This window comes from Antennarius striatus, chromosome 4, assembly GCF_040054535.1.
Source record: "Antennarius striatus isolate MH-2024 chromosome 4, ASM4005453v1, whole genome shotgun sequence".
Lineage (NCBI taxonomy): Eukaryota > Metazoa > Chordata > Actinopteri > Lophiiformes > Antennariidae > Antennarius > Antennarius striatus.
In genome coordinates, this window is record NC_090779.1 from 11,177,174 (window position 1) to 11,201,889 (window position 24,716).

The following is a 24,716-nucleotide window of genomic DNA, read 5'->3' on the forward strand; positions in this document are numbered from 1 at the left end:
CTCCAGTGTAACTCATGCCCTGGATTCAAATCTCAATCCAATTCTTTTATAAGCTTTTGAGGAGGCGATGAATTGCAGGGATGAATGCAGCACCATTCTCCTGGTATTTGGTTCAGCATCAGTTTGTTAAGTGTATGAGAATCCTCAGGCTAAAGTAATCTACTACCTCTTCCTGTTGGAAGTTTCTCAAACAACTGAATTATACTGAGGATGAAAAAGGTGTCTTAGAGAACAGGGAGGCAGTTATGTTGGCTGATGGCCAGTCTAATGGGCTGATGGGAATGCTGAATGAATGAGTGATTCTCCAGGGACACCCTCAGCTTTTGGTGGAGTTCTGAATTGAGAGTGTCAACTCACTCCTCCTCTGCTGAAAATGGAGGGTAAAAGTGCATTGAAACCCTGCCAAATAGTAAATCAAATATGTGTTCAAAAAGGAAGTGAACATTTTTAGAACAATAGAGTTAAGTACACCCTCAACCCCCACCCTGTCCTCTGTCTCTCTCACTTGCTTTGCTTTTACTGCTTCATTTTTTTTCTGTCTCAACCATTTTCTCTTCCTTTCATACCCCCACACAGGCTTTATGAAAACCGTAAGTGAGGAGTATTTTATTTATTGAGATGATGCAAATTTACCTTATAAATAGTTGTTACTGCAGAATGTTGGCTGGTGTCTAAAAAAATGTCAAGGCAACGTTTCTGGTTCTTGCTCCTTCTTCCATTTTTATGCCTCCCAGTATGATCATAATGCTGCTGCGGCTCTGATTTTCAGCCCAACTCCTTTCCTAATAATAGTGGCATCTATCTGACCTTAATCCCACTGCCCACTGGATGATGTAAACTAGGTCATGCGGAAGGCACAAAAGATCTGGCACATACAATATATATTCCTTCATGTTCAAAAGGTTCAAGGAAAGGCACATGCCTCCTCTACTTAGAACAGCCAAAAAAATGCTTCTTACTGTCTTGCCATGGAGAGATGTGAACTCTTGTCCTTCGCTTTGGGACGCAACAAAAATTTGCACTAAAATAAATCACTTTAAATAGAATTTGTTTGGTTTACCATGATAAAGTCTGTTCTCTTAAAGCAATTTTTTCTTCACCAAATTTAATAATGTTCACTAAATGCATATCTCAATAGTGACCGGTGAGAAAGGCCAAAATGGGGGGAAAAAACAAAACACATTTAGATGTTACAGCAGCTGTGTTTCAAAACCAATAAATTCAGTGTTCATATTCAAATATACACATTTTCAATTATGTGTGAATGAATTCTGCTGTGATGAAATATTTATTTGATTTTTGTCTTGTTTTTACAGTTATTGATTCACTTAGTCTTTCATTCAGTTCCCTTTTTTTAAACATTATTTTACCTTCTCTAAACCCAGGAGTGAAAGGTGCCCTCAATGAAAATTAAAACAGTGAATATACTTGAACCTGAAGCCAACTCTCACACTTCAGGTGCTTTAAACAAGTGGATACATTTCCCTCTTGCGTGGTAGGGCAGTGAGGAAACAATTGTTTGTTTCGGTTTTGCAGTTTTTGATATACATAAATGTTGTCAAACATAAATGACAACATCTAAAGTCTAAATATAGCAGAAGATGATAGGGATTATCAGATATGAGTAGATGTATTTACATGCTCATGAGACAGTGTGTATGTTTGTATATGTCTGCGTGGGTTCTACACTCACCTGGTATTTTAGTTGTACCTGTCATGTATTAATATAAGGTAAGGGTTTGGGATTGTGAGACAGCAGCCAGCGTGTCACTTCTTGTTGGCTTCAGTATAGACCATGGCTCTCGGATGAAAGCCCTGGACTCTCCTCAAATACCTTGGAAATGGAGCATGGTATAGAGGTAGCAGTGATAACAAGAATTTGGCTTCAAACACAGGGAAACATCAAATGCCTGTTTGTGTGTGTGTGTGTGTGTGTGTGTGTGTGTGTGTGTGTGTGTGTGTGTGTGTGTGTGTGTGTGTGTGTGTGTGTCCATTCAGTATCTCTTTCATTCCATGAACGAGTGTGTAAGGATGGCTTTGTCTGTGTACATGCTACACGTTTTTGTGTTTTTATGATATGTTTGAGTCCATGTAGGTATGTGTGTGTGAGCGAGTGCATATGTTTTTGACCAAAACTGTCCTATCTCAGCTCTAATGATGGAGTGTGCTGTGGCTGAGGCCATGGAATTTGGACATATGCTCACCTTTCTTTTGATGAACAGAAATTGAGACCAGAAAAAAAAGGGGACGACATTTGGACCAGGGATTCACCAAAGGGAATAAGATGAAAAGGAAGAGACTAGATGGCTAGTGAAACCCTGTCATGACCAGGAGAGTGGCCCATTAATCTGCTCTAATTCGGGGCATTAGAGCCTCACAGGATCAACATTGTCAAGGCTACAAACAAGAATTGTTATAGACTTCATAGACTTGCTGTCGATACTTTCATGTGTCCCACAGCATTACTCTTAATACATTAAATTTCCTAACAGTGTGTGATAGTTCAGTCATTCCAGTGGCATCAAAGTGAAGTACTATACTTTTATGATGAAAATAGTCTACTTAACGCAACACTTAATTTCAATTTTGGCTTTTCAGAATTCTGTCAAAGTGCCCTGTGCACATTTTTGTTGTGACCTGAGGAGTAACAGGAGTGATATTAAAGTCCTGGCATGATTAATCACCTTCTCTGTTTCCTCCAAGTGCTGATATTCTATTGACAATTGTAGTATTGATTCTGATCAGACTGTGTAAAGTTGTCACATGACCTTTCTTTACAATTCCCTTGCTTGGGTCTCACTCAGCACATGTGTCTCCCAGCACTAGAAAGGCTTATTAATGACTTTACTGGGGCTTTTATTACTATGTTCCATCTTTAGACATATGATTGATTGTTGGCATCGAGTGAAATTGGAAATACTCTTTGCTGTGATTGTTTTGTTAAACACCTGCACAGTATTTATTACAAAGGTCAGGTCGCATTGGTCCCCCCATCTGAGAACACATGTTATCCCAATAGACCTCAGAGTGAGTTTCATTTAGAACTACCTTTACACTTCACTGCCTCTATAGACAATGTTATAACGCAAGCATTAAGCTTCACAAATGCTAAAACATATCTTGTTTGTTTTCTGAAAATATCAACGGTGGTGATATTCAGATGTTGAGCTCCATTATACCTCAGTGTCATTTCACTTTGTAATCAGCACACTTTTAATTAAGCTGTCACATTAAATATTTTGTATATCCTTTTTAATAACATCGCTATTTGAATGTTTGTCGCTCACAGCCACATCTGTATGGTTGGGATCAATGGCTGATTATCAGCAATGCAAAGTGTGTCAAAGCTTGTAAACATCCATCTGGAGCTTAAAACACTGTGCAGCTCTGTGAACAAATTTTGTTTTCATCACCACAGTCACAACCCTATTGTCTTCAATCAGAAACGTGTGTATTAATTTCTCGTATGTGCGTAAATGTGTTAATTATTTAAAGTGATGCTCTAAATGCATCTTCACAGTTTGATCAGCTAAAGCTTTCATGTGTCTAGCTCACTGCTAACCAAAAATATTGAATTGTTGAGTTTCTGCAGAAATATTAAACACTCTTTTCAGACTATGAGCAACATTAATGGTAGTATTATAGAGTGACGGTGAACTGAAGCAGTGAAATTGTTTACATGAGTGTTACATGGGTTACATGGCACAAAGTTTTTATACTGTAGGTAGAGAGTCATGTCTGAAGTATAGGAATGTATTTCAACATAAATTACTGTTATTTTCTATAATTTGTGTCTTTGAGCACTGTATGGTGTATGGTTTATCTTTAGGAAATCACAAGTTTGAGCACTACTTTTAGAAATGACACTCATTTAAACATGCAGCAATAGCAAAATGTGGGTCTTGCTGGAAGGAAATGAAGTAATTAAGCTTTTTATATGAGCATACACAAGTCAATAATTATTGAATTATTAAGGTAAGTACATGTGCTGAAGTACTCAGTATAATTGAAGTGCGGTATGTTTAATTTGTTGTTCATTAAGAGCTGTGAAGTAAAGTGCTTTGTACCACTTCAAATTCAGTATTTTCATATTTAGTTAGTGCCCATTTGCCTTTTTTAATTTTACAGAAATGAGATTAAAAATATGCATCTTTACCTGCTGGCATGTTTGCACCATCATATTTCATTTATAATGTGTTAAACAAATCATAGAGAAGATTATCAAAGTCAATGGGATTGTCCTCCGGTCCCTCATCCAAATGCAGCAAATTTCAGGAACACCAATGACTTGTCTATAACAAATGTTGTAAAATAAGAAAGTGTTTCTCAGTATATATTCCACGCAACTAATTTGAACTTCGCTGTTGAAATAGGATTTCCTTGCCAGTAATGTGTATGCAAAAAGTGGAAAGTCATTGATCCTTTAACTCTGTCCCAAAGGAGCCAGTGGTAAGGTAAAAATAAAGAAGCCTTTAAACTATGCAGTTGCCGATAATGAGCCATCATTACTCAAATTACAGCAAGTACTGATAGGGTTGAAAGTAATGAAGAAAACAACATGATCAATCATCATCAAGACTTGACATCACCATGTCAAATCCTTCTGTTGTGACTGGGGGGGGGGGGGTCTCCATCTATAGGGGCCGGGATTGGGCCACGTCCTTGGAGGAACCGTCCATCCACCAACATCAACATCATCAACAGCAGCAGATGAAGAGTCTAGTTTGATTTTAAAAAATGCTGCTGTGAATAGCACCTAAAATTACGCTACCCAACTATTTCCTACAGGTGATGGGACAGAGATATTAATATATTTTTAATCAAAAAGTGACTGCTGATACTGTATATGACTATGAAAGTGCATATCCAATACAAACTCATTATTCACAGACACTCCTGCCCATATGCTGACTTTTGTCTATATTTCTCAGTCATTTCCACAAGAGTTGAAATTTGCAAAGTGCTGAATATAGAAGTTACTTTTCATAATCTCCACCATGGATGGCTTGTCAAGCACCCACATACTCTATTATCATTTTAATACCATGCTTGGACTTATTTCACCGGGGTGCTGACAGAATGGTTTCTGAGAGTAAGTCGTCTTACGCAAAAGAAAATTATTTTCCACTGGTTCATCATAGATAGCTCAATTAAGATGAGAAGAAAAAAAAATCGAAGTTGTTTTTGATGAATATGTAAATGGGAAGGAAAACTCCCAAGCAGAGCGGCAGAGCTTTATTTTCCTAATTGGGATATTTTTATTATTGTTTTGTGAGTTAATCATATTAAAATTAGACAGCAACCCATTCAACATATTACATCTTTGTAGTTGGTGCAGTCTAGTATGCAGTGTATTCTTCTTCTTTCTGTGCACTCCGTCAACTCATCTTCTCCCTCTTATTTGCCATTCAACAGTTCAACCATCCTGCCTGCCCTCAATTTCAGGCAGGAGATGCAGGAGGCACAAAGCTAAGTTTTATTGCTGATCCAATCCCTGTTTAGATTCAGCTTGCATGAAATCTCCTAGAGTTGCCTACCTTCAATAATGAGGTCTCATTTACACAAATTACTCTGAACGCTGATTAGGTATTATCTAACAGCGAGGGCCACCTCAATCAATCATCATCAGCCTGTGTAGCGTCAATGGACATCGAAAGGTTAACCCAGATCTTGGAGGCCCTGCCAGAGTCAGCAGAATCAGAGCGGGAGGCCTCTACGCTGTCGATTGGGCAGCCAGACAATTAGGTAATGATTAAAATAGCAGCACCTGGGACTCAATAAGAAAATGAGCCATCCCAGAATAATCCGAGAATGATTTGTTTACCAATCACTATAGCTGTAGATGAAAGTCACTGAAGTGCAATGTATAAAATGTACGAAAATCACTACATCGCTGCAAACTTTTGGTAAGATGTGTATGGGCTACTGTGATGTCTGAAAAGGAAAGGGGAGCAATTTCACACTCAGTATCTACACATCAGCACTAAACTACATGAGGTCATTCAAACACAAAAAGGCCTATTTAAAGACCATGAGAGTTCTTTTGGTTCCTATGTAGTTCTTAAAGCATTATTTAAACTGAGCAGCAGATGTTGCATAACATGCAAAGGTGAGCCAACATGATTTTAGCACCATGATATGTTATTTTTCTCTCCATGAGAAAATAAAATGTTCAAAAATGTAGCATGGAATATGCTGTATGACAGGTTGTCAAGCTAAGGAGGCAGACATCACGTCTGTGGCTGAGGTCCCACATAGTAACACAGTTCATTTCTTACATTTGCTCTTAAGGAACTTAGTAATAAAACATGTTTCATGTCCAGGCACCATGTGTAGGTGTTCTAAGGTGTAGCTCTTCATGACAGAAGAGGGTTTTCATGGGAGGGACAGTTCTCCTTCTCCCAGCAGAGAAGCACCTTCAGCGGCAGACTGCTGTCACACAGCGCCTCCACAGAGAGGCTGAGGTCCTCCTTCGTGCCCCGTGCCATCAGGGGGTACAATGACTCTCTCAGGAGGAGCGGGGGGAAGGTGGCGAGGTCAGCACGGGGTTGAAAATGGATTTAATTTAATTTAATTTAAATTTAATTTTATACTGTTATACATATATATATATATATATATATATATATATATATATATATATATATATATATATATATATATTTATTTATTTATTTATTTATTTATTTATTTATTTATTTATTTTTTATACCGTTTTATATTTTAATTCAATATTGTACTGTTTAGATTTTATTTTATACTGTTTATATTTTGATACTGTAATATTTTTAAATTTTATACTGTTTATATTTTAGTTATAGTTTAGTATATAAGTCCTGTTAGTGCTGCATGTGTCTGTCTGTTAGTGTAATGTATGTCTTGTGGTATGTCCTGTGATGTCAGTGTTTCCTTTTCTCCTGGTGTTTATCCAGTATTATTTGTTATGTAATGCCTGAGCAGTGGATATATGCAATTTCCTCCGGGATTAATAAAGTATCTATCTATCTATCTATCTATCTAGTTCCATCAGCTTTACTGCACCATTATGATTTGAATAATTAAATTAAATTCCATGTCTCTGTCTATGTTCCCCATTATTTGACTGCTATTTAATTTGGGATGGAAAATGATAATGATAATAAGACCTGCCATTTTGTTGATACTGCATTTCAAGGAAGAAATGGCAAATAAAATCTGTACTACCTTGACCTGTAAAAGCATATTTTACTATGTTATTGGGGGAGAAAAGGGAGTTGATACAATGAATAAATTCTTCACCGTTTGATGTAAATATCTTGGAATCAGTGGATATATTATCTAACATTAACAAGACAAACAGGATTTGGTAAGCCAATATCCCATATCGTATTGTTTATTACAAACTTTTTATTCAGTGGCACTTGGGAAGCTACCTCTAGTCAAATATTTGCTCTTTGGAAAACCTTGTTACCTGAATCAGCTGGTGTCCCTCAGTATACATCTAACCCATAAGGAGTCGGTGCCAGAGCATGCTGTGTGCATCCACTAATACAAATGAACTTCCTCAGATAGGGCTGACACTTAGAGCAGTGAACAAACAGTGTAGCCTCTTTATGTAATGGGTAACAGTGGGGCATGGCAAAGAAATGATGAGACATGAAGGGCCTTTGCCTCTGGATAGAAGCAAGTGCTGTCGGGACGACAGGATTAAAACCTGTCCCCCACGGTCAAGTCACATGTATTGCCTGCTCACCGTAAAACAAGTAGGGTTAGAGTATTACTATCACCTTTCAGAGGGGTTTTGGATGGAGAGATCATTAAATTAACCACAGGGTTCTGCATTTGTGACCACAAATACATAAGCCCACTCAGAGGTGGTGGACTGCACTCTGTCTCTTGAGACGCCCCTATATCTGTCCTCAACATGATACCAAGGTGAGAATGGGCTTCTAATGCCTTTAGCCTTTTGATCATGTGCTTAACACAGGAGATATTCATTACTGAGACGATATTTCACTGAATTCATTTATTTTCTGTGACCCAGTATCCAGTACTTGGCTCTGACTCGACTGGGAGCTCTCTCCTCTGAGATCACGGTGAAAGGTAATGAACGAGTGCCTCAAAGAATTTTTCAGCCATCAGTCTAGGCTTTCACGGAGGAGGTGATTGACAACATCCTATCAGTGTAAGTGTGCAGTGTATTATCCTAGTTGTCCATCCTGTCTAGCAGGAGAGGATGTCCCTGTCTTCAGACGATGCCTTTCATGAAGTGGTTCTGCCCGATCGTTGTCAATAAATAAATCTGATAATTGTCAGTGCAGACAGCTGTTTGTGACAGCTTTGTTGTCTTGACTCACTGCTTCCTGTCATTCTCACAGAGGGAAAAGTGAGTTTTATATACTCTGACTGCCATCCGGGGAGCGGAGACATTTGCACATGAATCAATTGTCAGCATCACTGTACACTGACAACTCAGTGACAGCTCAAATACACTGAGAGTTGTGTTGTGCATATTTTTCTCAGTGGCATCCAAGTTTGAGCAGATTTTTTTTCCCAGTCATGTGATTTAAAGAATCTACAATATCAAGGTTATATCTATCATTATGAAAACAGAAGTGCCGAAATCTTCAGAATTATGGACGCGAGCTGAACGGGAAAGTAGATGAAACATCTTTCTTTTTTTTAAAAAATATCTCGTCTTTCAACAGCTACTTGAAAGTGAGCCTCTCCGATTATGATTGTGGCTCTTGTTGCTCAAGATAACTGCTTGACATTTGCTAAATCAGTCAGTGTCAGTCTTGCATACTCAATTTTCCTCCACTTGAAAGCTCCATCCAACTTTGGCATTTTGCAATGTTCTGTCACTCAAACAGAATTTTCTGTGGGTATCGATAAACAAAAAGCCTGACAGCACAGTAAACAAAAAGGTGTTATTTTTTTATTACAGAAATAACTCTGTGTCTTCCATCAGAGTATCTAGAATTAAAAGAGTGTAGTAGAAACAATGTGTACATATATCTATATACAGTATGTAGAAATCTTTATTCTTAGATACTATAACATTTGTTTAAAGTTGTATGCGCGACTACAGTGATATCTCCACATAAAAGGACAGTCAACTGTGGAAATTTATCGTTTTTATTTTTAATATTTTATAAACATTCTTACCTGCACTTCATTTTAATTTTGTATTGCTATTAAGTGCAACATATATGTGAAAGGTGATGACACACTGCATATTGATTTTGTTCTGCAATAGTTTGTTAAATTATTTTAACGTTTCGTGTTCAACTTGTAGCAGAATCTTGTAACAGAGAATCTTAGTCAGTAGACATAGCAAGTTGTGACTTAATAAATTTAACACAATTAACATGACTCTCTGTCAACAAAAAGCCACTCACCCTGGTAGGCCATGGCACATTGATCCGTGATGGTGAGAGGAGCCCCCTCTGGTTGCACCGCGTCCTGATCATCTCTTATATGTTTTGCCAGTGTCAGCGCACTTTTGTGCTCCGGGTGAAAAGATAATCACTGTGATCAGTGTTCTTTAAGGCCTGACCAGCCACAATAATCTGTTCACATCAAAGATTGTGCACTCACTTGTGCCTAATGGCTCTTAAGTTCCCTGGCCCTACAGTTCCACTGCACCTTCTGAATAGCAGCCTGTAAGCTCTGGGGCAGATCAATTGAAACGACTAAAGCATTTAAAGGCCTGTCAATGAACAGTCCCCTATGACACTACACTACCTGTTGAAGTGTGTGGATTTGGTTCAAGTGCAAAGTCATTTGCCTCCAGTTATAGCACCTAGTGACATAAGCACGTGTGATTGCTATTCAAGGTAAACAAAGCGTCTATAGCAAGAGACCGGCATTAAATTGCTATAAACGTAGTTTCATATTTATTACAAAACAATATGATTTAAGATAAGCAAATTAAACAAGTTTAAAAGGGCTGCTGGTTTTGTGTTATGTGTATTTGTTCATGTTATGTCTTCTAAATTCAGGAACCAGGAATATAAGTGTAGCTATTATTTTTATATCATTCCTGTGCACCATAATTAATAAGAAGTCATGACTTCATTCCTTTCCATGTTCTGTGTTGACCGTCTTTTACAAAGGATGGAGGCCAAAACGCATTTGGTTGGAAAATCCGTAGTAGACGTTCTCTGTTCCTGAAACACACAACCAAACATGACGCCCCAGCGGTACGTAGAGTAATGAATAATGTATAATTTCATATGGCATACGATAGTAAAAATGTATATGTATAGTGTAAAATAAGACGGAAACAGTCACTTTATAGTTAGTGGAAATAAAGAAACCTTGAATTTGCATGTGGAGCGTGAGCCATAGTCACCTCTCTGTTGTTATGGGGAAGAGAGATTGAAGTTGATGCTATAAATGGGTTGGGTAACTCCCTTAAGGGAGCCTCAGTTGACATGTGTTACTAAATCTTATGGAGATGCCATCTGCCACTGTGTTAACTGCCGGAGATGCTGACCTCTATAGACATTGAGTCATCCAAAACTGATCAGAGCCAAAAGGCAGACTCACCGACTTATGGTTTTAAACAAGTTGGCAGTCCCTTTTTTTTTTATTTAAAAAGATCCACTTGTCCTGCAGACATAAAGAAAAGACGTGAAGCATGATTCTACCACCAGCATGTCTTTTAGAGAGTGAGAAGAACGTCAAGAAGTCATTCTGTTTAAAAAGTTATTTGCAAGAACTCTAAGTAGAATCATCAACTTTCTTCCTCAGTTTGCAGACATATTTTATGTTTCCACTGTTCAGTGGCCAAAGTAGACAAGTTGGTTTAAGTGCAGTGATCAAGTCCAGACAGTGTAACTGACACCATGAAGTCAGTAGTGGGTGGATACTCTTGCCTGGAGCGTGGGGTCATGACATTGACGTACCAGACTCTGTCCTCACCAGTGAGTGACAGGAAGAGGCATCTCGCTGATGCTTTTCACGTGGGAATCACAGCTTGCAGCAATATTGAAACAAAAACGTTCCCGAGACTTTGTGGGAAAATTCAATTGTGAGTTTCCTGGTCCCTTTATGTTTCTCTTAAAGTAAACTGCCGTCTAAAGTTTATTAGTTCAGATAACATTTTGTCCAAAGAAACGAGCAGCTGTGTTTTCTGTTCTGCCCACAAGGTCACTCAATAGACACCAACTAAAAATAACTTCTTCTAAAATGTCTTATTGCAACAATTGTAGCTTCGTATGCAGACGGTGATTATTTCGCTTAAAGTTGTTTATCAATGATGTCAATCGTTCTTTTCACTCGGGGATTATATTACTAATTAAGCTAATTTAATAAGTAAATGCATAATTTATTCTGACAATTGGATGGGACAGAAACAGTGTATTAGTGGTGAAATTCTGCTGAAAGGAGAGCTTCAAAGTACGTTCTACTTATCAGTGTGTGACAGTGAAGGCATCAGTTGTGTCAAAGTATCTGCTTTGCTTTCTTGAACCGTTGTGCAGCACTAATCAGTTTGTGAGCATTTGGAAGTTCTCTTGACTACTGAGCCATACAATCTGCACACCTCAAAGACACCTTTCCTATGGAACAGCAGGGGGCTGCTCGCTTTACAGTTTCTAAGTTCCTCAGTGAGTCTTGTGTAGAAGTTTGCCGGCTTATTACTCAAGGGGGGGTCTTCACTGTTTTTCTTGCATGTCCCATGGGTGTCTTTTCCAGCTGTAATGAGGCCTCATGGACCAGAAAGCTTTCTTTAAAACAGGGAGTAATGAGTCCTTGTTGGCAGAGAGAGTGGGGATTTGCACTACTCAGAGGAAAGGGAAGGTCACTGAGAGGAGTTTTATTTTGGGAAACTGTCTTGTTTCTGCACTAAACAAAGCTTAAAGAGACACACTACAAAGTCATAGTCCGGGAATTGCCTATCATGGTCTAAAGTCAATTCACCACCTTCAAAGTTCCAACATAAGTGTGACAGCTTATGTCCTATATCCCCACCCTGATGGTGGAATTTCACTGCAGCTGGTAAGTATCATTTTGTAACAGAATTTTAATAGTGTGATACCTTTTAGGAATTCGAGCATTGCACAAAACACATTAAGACATTTTTGTGCAACCAACTCTAAGGGCAAATATTGTTTGTTGTTTCTTCAATCAGGCGTGAAATAAAAGAGAACATTTAAGTCAATGTCAAATATGGTTTCATCCATACTCCTACAGATCAAGGTCATGAAAATGAGAATGAGCATGTGCACGGCTGCACTTAGAGTTTAAATGGAAATGTCTTTTGCAGCCCTATGACATATTAACCTAAATCAATTGAAAACAGGTTTATTTTTCCTTCCGCAGTTTTTCTTTTGGGTCAAGGCCATGTGGAACTGGACTAGCCAATACAGGGAATAATAATCTTTGAGTCTGACAAGAAGGGCCACAGAAGGAAGTGATCCCTGAGAGGTGTCACTACATCGCCTTATAGTACATAAGTCTGAGTGTGGCACCTGCTAAGCTAGATGGAGAGGAGAGGATGGAGAGGCAGTTTTGCGACCGCCTGGCGTCATCTCTCTCCACCAGCACTGGTATTTGCACAGCCTGCCACCATGACACATCCGAGCATAATTGACACTGACAAGAGGGCAAATCATCAACACAGGCCTGATAAGCATTACAGCCAGATGACAGCGTACAGAAGTGTATTAGCAACAGTGTGACATATCACATTACCACTGTGAATACAATAAAGGAGATACTAAACACTATGGCAGATTCAATGACCGTCCAGTTCTTCTCTCTTCTGTCGGCCCATTACGCCCCATTTGCTGTAACTAATCTGTTGAACACAACCGTCACCTTAGACAAAGAAAATGGATATTATGCATACGGTGATAGTATGAATATGTAGCTAATGTATGTTCCGCTTTAAGCTATTTGAACTGGCACAAGCTCCCTGTTGTGTCATCTGTGAGATGTTTTCACTTTTCAGAAATTATCATGAATATTCTGTTGCATTTTTACAGAACACAGTATCAGCATTATGATTGCATGGTTGACTGTGCTTGATCTACAATATCTACATCTATATCTATATCTGCATCTACAACCCAGAAGGAGGAAAACACGGTTAATAGTGAAATAAGTTTTTTATGACTCAAGCTCTACTAGTAGTTCTCACTCTGAATGGAGCTTTTATGACAGACAAGGGAAGCTGAATTCTGTCATGCACACGGTGGAAAATCCATTTCCCTTAATTGTTTTACCACTTGTATTAAAGGCAGTGCCATGCGTAACAGGAGCCTTCAGATACTGGGACAGGTCCTGAACCTGATAACTTGTACATGTTTTATAGCTGTTACATTATAAATTATTTCCACAGACTCATGCCTTGAGGGATCATATTCTCTCAGTTTCAGTTACTGGTAACATCTTTTAATGATATTAACAAATTTGCAGCTCTAGTGTTTCAGCTTTATCTGGGAAATCTTAAACGGCTCCATGGTAAATACTTGGTTATGATATTATCAGGCACAGCCCATTGTGCACTGGGTGGATCATATGGCTATTAAAAGTGGCCCGACAGTGGTAATAACCAAGCTCATAAAGGCCTGTTGTGCTGCCTAACAGACTGTCTGCATTTCCTGTTGTAACAGTGAGATATTTGGCTCCAAAAGCAAGATAGAAAAACAACTTTAATGGTCGCAGAAGCAGATTTAATGGCATATCTTTCACTGCTCTGTGGTACTTTTTCCAAAACCCTCTCATTAACCTTGTGTTTTATTTCCACTGCAATATTTGATACAGCATTGCATTTCTGTCTAGTTTCAATATTGTCATTTTAAATTAGTCCCAAGGAAGGATGTATGGCCAAATAAACATGTGTTAAGATGCACCTAGCCTTTTGTAAAGTTCAGCTAGTCTCACACTGTTATGACATTTTGAACGTATCATGTTTATATGACACCTTATAAACCTTAAAAAGAAATAGTGTTTGTAAATTCTCATGTTTTTTGTATCTGATAACTACTGCATTAATCAACTTTTTATGATAGCATCCTAAAGAGAAGTGAAACATTAGTCTACCTCTGTGGCGACAACTTTTAATCCCACTCTGGAATGATGCCAAAACCCGTTTTATCCCAGGAGACAGGGAGGGGATTTGCTTCGACGAATGGAGTTCAGAGATTTCAGCATGTTAAATAAGAAGTCATAAGAGAGTGACAGCATTACGCACGGAGTATGCATGTGGCAATTTGAGTTCTTGTTTGCTGTTCAAATGTTTTTTGCTTAATCATTCTTCAGCCACTGTCACTGATGCTATACAGAAGCTCTGCCTTTTTATAGTCTGACCATCTAGAATGTGAAAATGGCCACCAAAGCTTCTCAGAATGGAAGTTAGTGGTGCTGGCAGAATCAGACCAGACAGCTATTTATGGGAGATGACAGTCTGCAAATATCTCAATCTATGGAAAGGCACTCAGGGTGACAATGAGAAGTGCTGTGAAATTGGAAGAGTCAGCAGCCAGCATTCATTTCATCAGGCTTTTCCAAATGAGGTGCAATCGGCTGTCAGCATAGGCTAATGGTGAATGTATGTCATAACACACACAATCCCATTCTGCATACAGTGTTTTTATTATAATATACTCATAAAAGACAAAAAAAATAGTAACAGGAAACTATATTAAAAAGAAACTTAAGGCTAAAATCCCCAATGTGTAGGTTCTTCTGTAGTTTCTGCAGCACCATCTTCCCAGACATGTACACATCATTAATTAAGTTTTATTGTGACATCAGAGTTGAGAATTTAAACACCTTTAGCCTTTTTCAATGTTGTTTAGCATAACCTCTTTATAATGTTATTCATATTATGTATTTATATTATATAAATCATTGTGGTTATCAAAATTTTTTGACATTTTTTTAAAAATTCAAACTTTGTTGTTCTTTGATTTCAGATTTGATATCAGTTTCACATTTGCAGAGTATATGAAACCCGCAGACTGTATAAACAGTTTCCAAAGCATTAAATATGAATTTTTATTATGACCGTGCAAATCCACAACAAAACATTTGACTATACTGCATATAACTTTATGAGAAAATGTCACAATTTCTTTATTTTACTTGATTTGTTACTTTAGTAAATATTCTTGTCATTTGGTTTATGGCAGCAATTATATATACAGAACATTTACATGTAGCTGGATTAGACAGCAGTGTACTTGTGAAGTGGCTGATTTGTAATTGGCATGCTGCCACCATAGTGTGATATCAGGTTCTCATTGAGAATCCCATGAGGTATGACAACCATCTCACCCAACTATGGTCACTTCTGGAAACTAGCAGACAATGGCCGACTGGTGGGTTTACACTTCAGTGAGGGGCAAATGATTGGAAACTTTTTTTCTAAATAATTATTCCCCTTCCCAAAATGAATTATGACTGAATGTGTAGTTTAGCTCAATCACAATTGAACTGAGAACAGGTTGCTGACAAAGGTTCGATAGAAATTCCTTTAACTAGCTGGAAGCTGCATAAAAAGTTTTACCCCAGTGAATACTGTACATGTAAAATAAAATATTTCATACAGCTTCCTAGCGTTTATCAAAACTGATAAAAATAGAGAGTGAGAGAAACAGACTTGGGAGGTCGCAGCTCCGCTGTGAGACGGGACTTTGGGAGGCTGCATGCAGTCCTCTCAACAAACATTAACCTGTTGATAGTCAACTCATTATCTGTATGTAAATAGGAATATGTGATGTGTTTGTTTGTTCTCTACTGCCTAGCAAAAGTAATGTGGCACTAATCAGACATGAACTTCCAATCAACTACTTTGATTGTGAATTGCCACTCATATGTCTTTTGTAGCGGCTAGACCTCAACCATAAGAGTGGCCTTAAGCCACTGCATTCTTTCAACCCGATGCTGATTACAGTTTCCCAATAGCAAACATCACATTGCCCTCTGAGGGGCTCTGGTATATAGTCAGTATACTGTATGTTCCACCTTAAACTCCACTACCCTGTGAATGGTTCATGCATCAATCCTATTTTTCAGTCAAAGTTGTGTCACAATCACTGACTTCCATGAGATACTGGATTAGAGGAGACAGGAAACCAGTTTACCATCAGGTATGTGCTGTTGAGTTTCACAGCTGCACAAACAATATTTAGCAAACTGTGAAAATATTTTTAAAAGGAAGTCAGTAATTCACCCGAAAGTAAATGCTTGGATGAAGACACAAGGAGCGAATTGCTAGCAACTGACCTAAATTTTTTCCAGCATTCTCTTAGACTTAAACACATCTATTTTGTACTCTGGGCTGTTCTTTAGTGATGATATCAAAAGTAAGAATGAACTAAAAGCCACCTTCAAAATATAATTATATTAAGTGCATGCATATGTGGGATCACAGGCCTGCGCTGTGCTGCAGTCATTTCAGTCAACTCTGACCTGTAAATGAGGTCTGGAACCAACTGATTTCATCAGCAACAGCTGCATTTTTCATGACTTATAAAAATGCTAACATCCTAAGAGGATCATATATCCATCCGTTTGCACATGTAAGGACCTTACCCGCTACTTTTAGTTTCAGCTGGTATTATTTTTACCTGGATTTTATTAAGCATGGCAGTGTGTCTGACATGCACTGTTTAGATGTCTGATATCATGGTGTGGTACAGTGTTCAAGTGAGAAGACTTTAGGATTATGTTACAAAAAGTATGGATGCTTCCACAGATGAAAATAAGATCTGCTCTTACTCAATATCAGTGGATGTAACCTATTAAATGTGGCTCAACCAAAATAATAGCAGCATTCTTGGGGGTTGGCATTTCCAAATGACATAGGAAACTAGAAAAGAGACAAGAGAAACAAACATGTTAACTGTCATACATCCTTAATTATTTTAAGATGCAAAGTTTAAATAAAAGTTGATCTTCTTCTTCTTCTTCTTCCTATGCACTTTAGTTGATGACCACCTCACTTTTGCAAACTTCCTGTTATAATGCACTAATTTTTATATTGTATTTCCCTTTGTTTCTTGGTGTTAAATGTTTTTGAGTGTTTAGTGTTTTTGAAATTTCATGTAATGAAAAATTGTAAAATGTTCTAAATGTTCTAAATGTTCTAAATGTTAAATGTGATTGAAGTTTTTATTTTATTTTATTTTTATTTTTTTTTATCTTCTGAGGCACTTTAGTGCTTCATCTAATGAAAACTTGCAAAATGTTTGAATGTGATTAAAGTGTTTTTGCAAAAATGAAAAATTCTTCTTCTTCTTCTTCTTGGTAATTATGGAGAGCACATCGAAAATGGAGCCAAAAAAGCGTTTGTATTTCCTGCGGAAGGACGTGAAAAGCGAATCTGACGACAAGATGGCTGCGGCTATGGACGTAGATGCACCGAGCAGCACCAACAGTGGAGCTAGCAAGAAGCGATTCAAAGTAAAAAAGTGGAACGCTGTGGCGCTTTGGGCCTGGGACATTGTGGTGGACAACTGTGCTATCTGTAGGAACCACATCATGGACCTCTGTATAGACTGTCAAGCCAACCAAGCCTCTGCGACCTCTGAGGAATGCACTGTAGCCTGGGGTGTCTGCAATCATGCCTTCCATTTCCACTGTATCTCCCGCTGGCTGAAGACCAGACAGGTGTGCCCTCTGGACAACAGGGAATGGGAGTTTCAGAAATACGGGCACTAACGAAAGGATTCTTATTATTATTGTTCAGTTTTTCCTTGGCTGCTCCAGGAGCCGCCTTTCATTCACCCAGTGATCCCAGCTGTTATTTTACACCAAAATGTTCTTGTTCTGCTATTATTAGTACACAAATAAAGATTGATGTTGTCTTCTTCTAACACCATTTCAATGCCTTCAAAGACTAATATAATGCCAGCTGCATATACTGATCATTCTCTGGTTTTATGTCGCGTTATGATGAGAAATATTTTACCTAGGAGTGCATACTGGCATTTTAATTCAACTTTAGCTTTGGACAGAGGCTTTAGGGAGATCTTCAGTTATTTTTGGAGCACTTTTAGACTTAGAAAAGCTGATTTTACCTCTCTTAGCCAGTGGTGGGACTATGGCAAAACAGAGATAAAAGTCCTGTGCCAACAGTATACTCTGAACGTCACACGTGACACCTGTCGGTCTATGAAACACCTAGAGGCTGAGATTGTGGAGTTAGAGACAAGCGCTTCCACAGGAAATCAGAGGTGCACTGAAATCCTCAAGTCCACAAGAATGGCTTTAGTCGACCTGTTGGATACTAAAGTACAGGGTGCACTGGTCCGATCCAGGGTACAAAACATCACAGAGATGGATGTTCCCTCTAGCTTCTTCTTCGGCCTGGAAAAAAAGCATGGACAGACCAACGTGATCCACTCCCTGCTGTCTGACACAGGACAGGAGCTGACAGAGCCCGGACAGATCGGAAAACTAGCTATGAGTTTTTATTCATCTTTGTATGACAGTGAATACCGAGAAAACCAGCCACTGTTAGAGGAGTTCAGTGCAGAGCTACCTCAGGTCTCCACAGAGACAAATTCACAACTTGACCGGCCGCTGGAGTTAGAGGAACTCCACACTGCCCTGCAGAACATCCAGGGACGACGTTCTCCGGGTATCGATGGTCTGACGGTCGAGTTCTATACAGCCTTCTGGGACATTCTAGCACGTGATATGCTAGAAGTGTTCGCCGAAAGTCTAGCCTCTGTTTTTAATGGACTCCAAGTTTCTAAAGTTAAACTGTTTGCCTCCGTATTATCATGGTGTTTTTAAGTCATGGGCCCTATTTAAATGCAGACCAGGAAAAAGCTCTGACTCTCTGTTCTGGTTACTGAAGGAACCACTAGTGCATGGAGCCAGGCTGGATGTCTGCAGTGGAGCCACACCTGGGCTGTCTGCAGCGCTTTGCAGAACCAGGACAATGACCCTCCAGCAGCTGGTGGACAACGGCGGGCCTGCGCTGGCGGATGCCCACAACTGTGGAGGCAAAGACTTTCCGGGAAGGAGAGAAGCCTCCTCCTGGACTATAGTACAGGGACTGTGCCAGACAGCAAAGATCATTTCCCTGAGGTCCACATCAGTCCGCTGTTTGGAAAACTGGAGGGTCCCCTCCTCGGAGATGAACGACAGATCAGCCTGCACACGGCCAACAAAAAAATACTGTACAAACAATGTGTAAAAGTGATCAACAAGAAAAACCTGTGTAACAGAGCACCCACTACCTGGGCCAACAGGATGATGGGAAAAGGACCTGACCCACAGTGGAGACCTCTGTACAAACCTCCCCTCAAGAAAAAAACAGCCGACCTCCAGTGGAGGATTTTACATGGTGCCATCGGTTCCAATGCTTTTATCTCTGTTTTCACCCCTGCGGTGTCCAGCCAGTGTCCCTTCTCTCCCCTTCGTGAGACAGTCTTTCATGCTTTCAGTGAGTGTGGGAGACTTGCAGTGCTCTTCACTCTTCTAACGGATGTTTTTAATTTGTTCAGTGAAAATTTTACTATCAGGAAATTCATCTACTGTGCTGGGTACAATAGATCGAATCAGAGAAAATGGCAGCCTTTAAATTTTATTTCTGGGGAAGCAATTTTTGTGACCAGGAAGAGGAGAATTGAAAACAATACTGTTCAGGAAGCAGCTACTGTTTTTTGCTGTAACATCAGATGTCGCTTAAAACTAGAATTTGGTTTCTATAAATTGACAAAAGACCTGAATAACTTTAGGAACATCTGGTGTTACAAAAATGTCCTATGCACTTTAGTTGATGACCACCTCACTTTTGCAAACTTCCTGTTATAATGTACTAATTTTTCATATTGTATTTCCTTTTGTTTCTTGGTGTTTAATGTTTTTGAGTGTTTAGTGTTTTTGAAATTTCATCTAATGAAAAATTGTAAAATGTTCTAAATGTTCTAAATGTTAAATGTGATTTAATTTTTTTTTTTGAAAAAAATCTTCTTCTGAGGCACTTTAGTGCTTCATCTAATGTAAAATTGCAAAATGTTTGAATGCGATTAAAGTGTTTCTGCAAAAATAAAAATAAAAATCTTCTTCTTCTTCCAAACCTCAGAGTACTGATGCACCATGCCAGAATAAAAATCAACTTTATTTTTCAAGTATTTGTGCAGGCATTTTATTCTGGTTTTAATTTTATCTGTCACACAGTTCCAATAGAAATAAACACATGCAGGTACCACACATGTATGTGATGGATAAATAGAAAGACTCGTGCCTAAACAGAGAAAAGTAATCATATTGTTGTATTTAGCATATTTATGTTTACTATTGTTCACACACACACACACACACACACACACACACACACACACACACACACACACACACACACACACACACACACACACACACACACACATATATATATATATATATATATTATGCATATTTATTTGCATATTTATTTTGCATATTTATTTTGCACTTTTATTTTCAAAATTAAACCCATTGCAGATTAATTATTCTAAAACCAGTGAATGTTTCGAGTTCAAAATACCTGCAGAAATTGATCTTTTTTTATTGTTATCATTACTTTTTTGAAGACAATGCATAAACAATGCAGGTATAGTAATCAAAAATGGTTTTCCATATTAAATGAGAGTTAGTCCTTAAGATTCATTTATTCACGTCAATATGTATTTTCAAAGTGAGGTCAGACTTGGAGTGCTGCAAATGTTTAGGAGAGAGGCTGATGTGAAACACAGCATTTACAAGGTACTCAATGTGAGATGATACTTTTTAATTGCTTCAGACAAATTTGTTTAGAAACAAGCGTCACATTCAGAGCATTAAAGTGTATTTCAGAGGATGAGCACGTAAAAGTCGTGTCCTTTGGGAGCGCTGTGATGTGATGGTAATGAGTGGAGGTAATGAAAGACTTCACATAGACAGATGTATCCATTTGAAATAGTAATAACTACAGTTAAGATGGCAAAGAGCAAATTACTGGCAACTTTCACTAAAGCACATGTTTTTCAGGCTCTGTTGGGACCTGTCATTTTTACTGAGTCCCTAGGAAGCAAAGGAAGCGCCTGATGACTCATATCACCCCACAAACAAGGTCAAAACTGTGATAGAGCCTTCTGTCTGGAAGTGTGCATCTGAGACTGAATATCTACTGCTGTGTATGGCAGACGTGTATCAGTATGTCTCCACTGTATTTGATTTAATAAGACATGAACATCAACCCACCATGTGGCAAAGTGACATCTTCTTCATTTAGGTCCGAAACACACCCTTAAATGTTGCTATAGAAGATGACAGACAAAGGATATCTCAGAACGCAAAGTTGCAGCTCAAAGGATCGTTTGCTATTCCGTCTGCAGGTTGAGTATGCATGACCTAGAGAGGATACGTGTCTATCCATATGGATGGCATGTCTCCTGACTGACAAGGTAAATGACACTTTATGGAGCTGTGTCACTCATCTGGCTGCTTGTGTACGCTGGTGTGTAGGTTAGGCCCAAACCCTTCACCTCTTGTCAGTTGTTTCAGGCGCAGGCTGCGAGTGAATCTCCAAAGGTCAATAGACTCAAATGACAGAGCCAAGCACTTCTTCATTCAGCTCTGATGGAGAGAGGAGAGCAAGTTAAAGATGAGACTGTTCTTCAATAGCAAACCGCTCCTTACCTGAGCTGTCATTTGTGCCATGTAATTCCCTCGGCACTGTGTCAGAGATGCTCCTCGGGCAGCCGTGTGGTTGTTGTGGAGGAACGTGAAGTGATGGATGGTGTTCTATTGAAGGAAGATGAACCTCTTCCTGCACAAGGTGCCACGACTATGTGTGTTTGTTCACTCAGTGCTGTTGCCCCTGCCTCATCTTTCCTCGAAGGGTCCAGTCATTAATCCTGATTTATTCTGGAGGGGTAACATCAGTACTTCCCCCTTTACGCTAGACAGAGATTGATATTGAACCTCTTGAAGGCTTACAGGATCCACACAAATGTTTGATTTAAACCTCTGAAGAAGAGTGGGTTGTTTTTTGTGTTTTGTTTTGTTGTGTTTTTATCAAACTTTGAAGGAGCGAAGCGGCAGTTGTGTGTTTGCATTGCATTCTCTGACTGTGTGCGTGTGAGTGAGTGAAGAAACTGTGAGTGTCTTTGTTTGTGAAAACTGTTGCCTCTCACAGCTAGCATGCACAGAGCCAGCCTGTGCCAAAGCAGTGCTTCCCACGCAGCTAATGGTGGGGATGTGGAATTGACTGGCTGGCCTGGGCGGTGGAGGCAGGGGATGTGTTAATTGAAAGTTAGGATCACTTTGTGGCCATTACAAGGAAACCTGAGACATGTTAACGCAACAGAGTTAGGCAGCACCTGCTGTCACGAGCTAATTGTGTTGGGTTTGGTCATGTCTGTCAGGAGTGGATTCCCATCATGCTCTGCCTCCAGTTACAGCTGTATTACTGCCAGAGTTGACATTACAGCAGCAGCCACAGGGGAGCTGGAGCCAACCTGCGACCACGCTGCCACGGCTCAGACTGATGAATCCTCCAAAGCCAATATAAATACCAGCCATGCCTCAGCCGGTTGGGTCTTTTGTCTGATTTTAATTGCATATTATTAATCTTTATTTAATGTTATTATATTTTTTAAATATTGGCCTTTTAACAGGTAATAATAAGATGAATTCTCCTCCCCTAAAGCTGTTGTATTGAGAGCATCAGATAGGAAAATAGTAACCATGTTTCCAATTCATCCTCACTTACATATGCATCAGTCGCAATCCAGGGTGCTGTGCAGATGACTCACTGAGGAGGCATACTGTGCTTTTGAGGACCTGCTAGGGCCAGCAATGTATAATCTGATTTAGACTAAAGCAACCTCCTATTTATTTTTAATTGTCCCACTTTAGCATTTAAGAGCTATTGATCCCCGGAAAAGCATTAAGTGACAGAATCACTATTACTGTTAGTGCTCCCTGCTTGGGGAAGGCACATCAAAGGACATTTTAATGTCACTGACTTTCTGAGGGAATTTGAAGCCTGGTTTTGAACAGTCCAGCCTATGAACGGAAAGGACACACAATAGACAAACGCAGAAACAAATGTAAGGCCAGCTAATCAAAGAATAGCAGGGAATGGATTTTTCAGGGTAAATGTTTTGTCACATAAGGATTTCATAAAATAAAAACATTCAAAACATTCAAGAATCAAATTGGGTTCTCTTTAAATCTGAGAGATGATGTTCGCATTCTATTATTTGCTGAGTAAAACTAGTATAAAACACACAGATGGACGCATGAGGAAAAACACTCTATAAGGCTACTTATGTTCGTTAAGACTTTAAAATGACTCACATCCCAGGTGCTTTATTTTATTTATTCATTTTTTTCCCAGAGCTCTTTGTTGAACACTCGCATTGACTCCACTCACAAAATATGTCCTTTTTCAAGTGATAGCCCACCCCCGCCCCTTCCCCTTTCTTCTGCCACCCTCCCCAGATGTTTTGATTAGCAGCAACTCGTATGCTGGTCAGATCCCGGGATTAATGATGGATAATTTGCCTAAGGTTGGCACAGCAAACCGCCACGCTGCCAGCCTTTGGATGCCATATGGGCAGAAGCAGCTGTTTTCATTACTCTCCCTTGCCCAGATGTGTCAAACAGGATGCCGACTTCAATCCGCAGTCTTGCTGGCACTTGGTGGGGGGTGCTTTCTACTAGCTCGACAGCTAATTACTTTAATGTAGCCGAGTATGGAGGCCCTGTGTGTTTTTTAAAGGCCTTTTTTACAAACCGCTGAATGCCAGCTGTCACCTCTGTGCACAATGAGGGAAGATGGATAGGCAGTAGCTGAGTGTCTGATGAGGTTAGCAGTGGGCACAGACCCAGCCCAGCCCAGGAGCAGGGCAGCCTTGGCTCAAGCACAATGGGAAGGTCATCCCAAATACACGCTGATGAGCCACGTGACCACAGTGCTGCAGTGACACCTTTCGCTTTACTAAAATCTGCACTTTCAAAAACTGACCTTGCCCATGTTGTCCACGTCCCCCCAAGTTTGCCCCCCTCTCCATCCCAAAAAAAGCTAACGGAGCTCGTTCAATGAAACAAAATGGGAATGTGGTAATCTGAGCTGCAGAGGTACAGTGCCAAGTCGCAGCGAAGACCACACACAGGATAAGCTGGCACAGGAGCACAGAACGGCAAGTGAAAACAGAAAGGAGGACGTTGCCAGGATGTCAGCTGGGTCTTTACATGAGATTGCACACGCCATGGAACATGTGTTCAGTGTGTCCCATTTCCTGCTGAGCAGCTCTGTTTTATTGTTCAGTGATAAATCCTGAGATTTGTCCCAACTGCCACATTTTTCATTGTTCAGGCATGTATTCCTCTGCTGTCTATAAACTGGGTGTAATGTGCTATAAAGTGATTGACACCAGTCAGATAAGGCCTTCTCTTTCATTCTGGGACATTGACACATGTCAAACACCCCGAATAATACAAACGATAGCTTGGCAGATTCAGTCAATTTTATCATTACCGCAGCACTGTGCATCAATAAGTTTTCATTATGCTGAGGTGCCATGTCCATATTATCACTTTAACAGTACCCAGAAGCAAGAGTTGAGCTGTGACATCCTGAAAGGGTCAACAGCTCCTGTCGTGGCTTTGATATTTCTATCAATAAAATTTCACGTTTCCCCACATGTATGTCCTAATGCCTGTAATGATCAGCAAGGGGTCAGTATCAGTCATTACACTATGATAATGCAGTAGGTGATGAACATTTTTTTTCT

General features: G+C 39.4%; 1 protein-coding gene across 1 annotated transcript; it reads left to right on the forward strand.

Annotated features, from left to right (window-relative positions):
• The first annotated feature begins 17,306 nt into the window (after nt 1-17,306).
• LOC137594248 (E3 ubiquitin-protein ligase RBX1) lies at nt 17,307-17,759 on the forward strand. Its single transcript, XM_068313606.1, has one exon. The coding sequence runs from the start codon at nt 17,332-17,334 to the stop codon at nt 17,656-17,658; it is 327 nt and encodes a 108-aa protein (XP_068169707.1). The 5' UTR covers nt 17,307-17,331; the 3' UTR covers nt 17,659-17,759.
• Nucleotides 17,760-24,716: the final 6,957 nt, after the last annotated feature.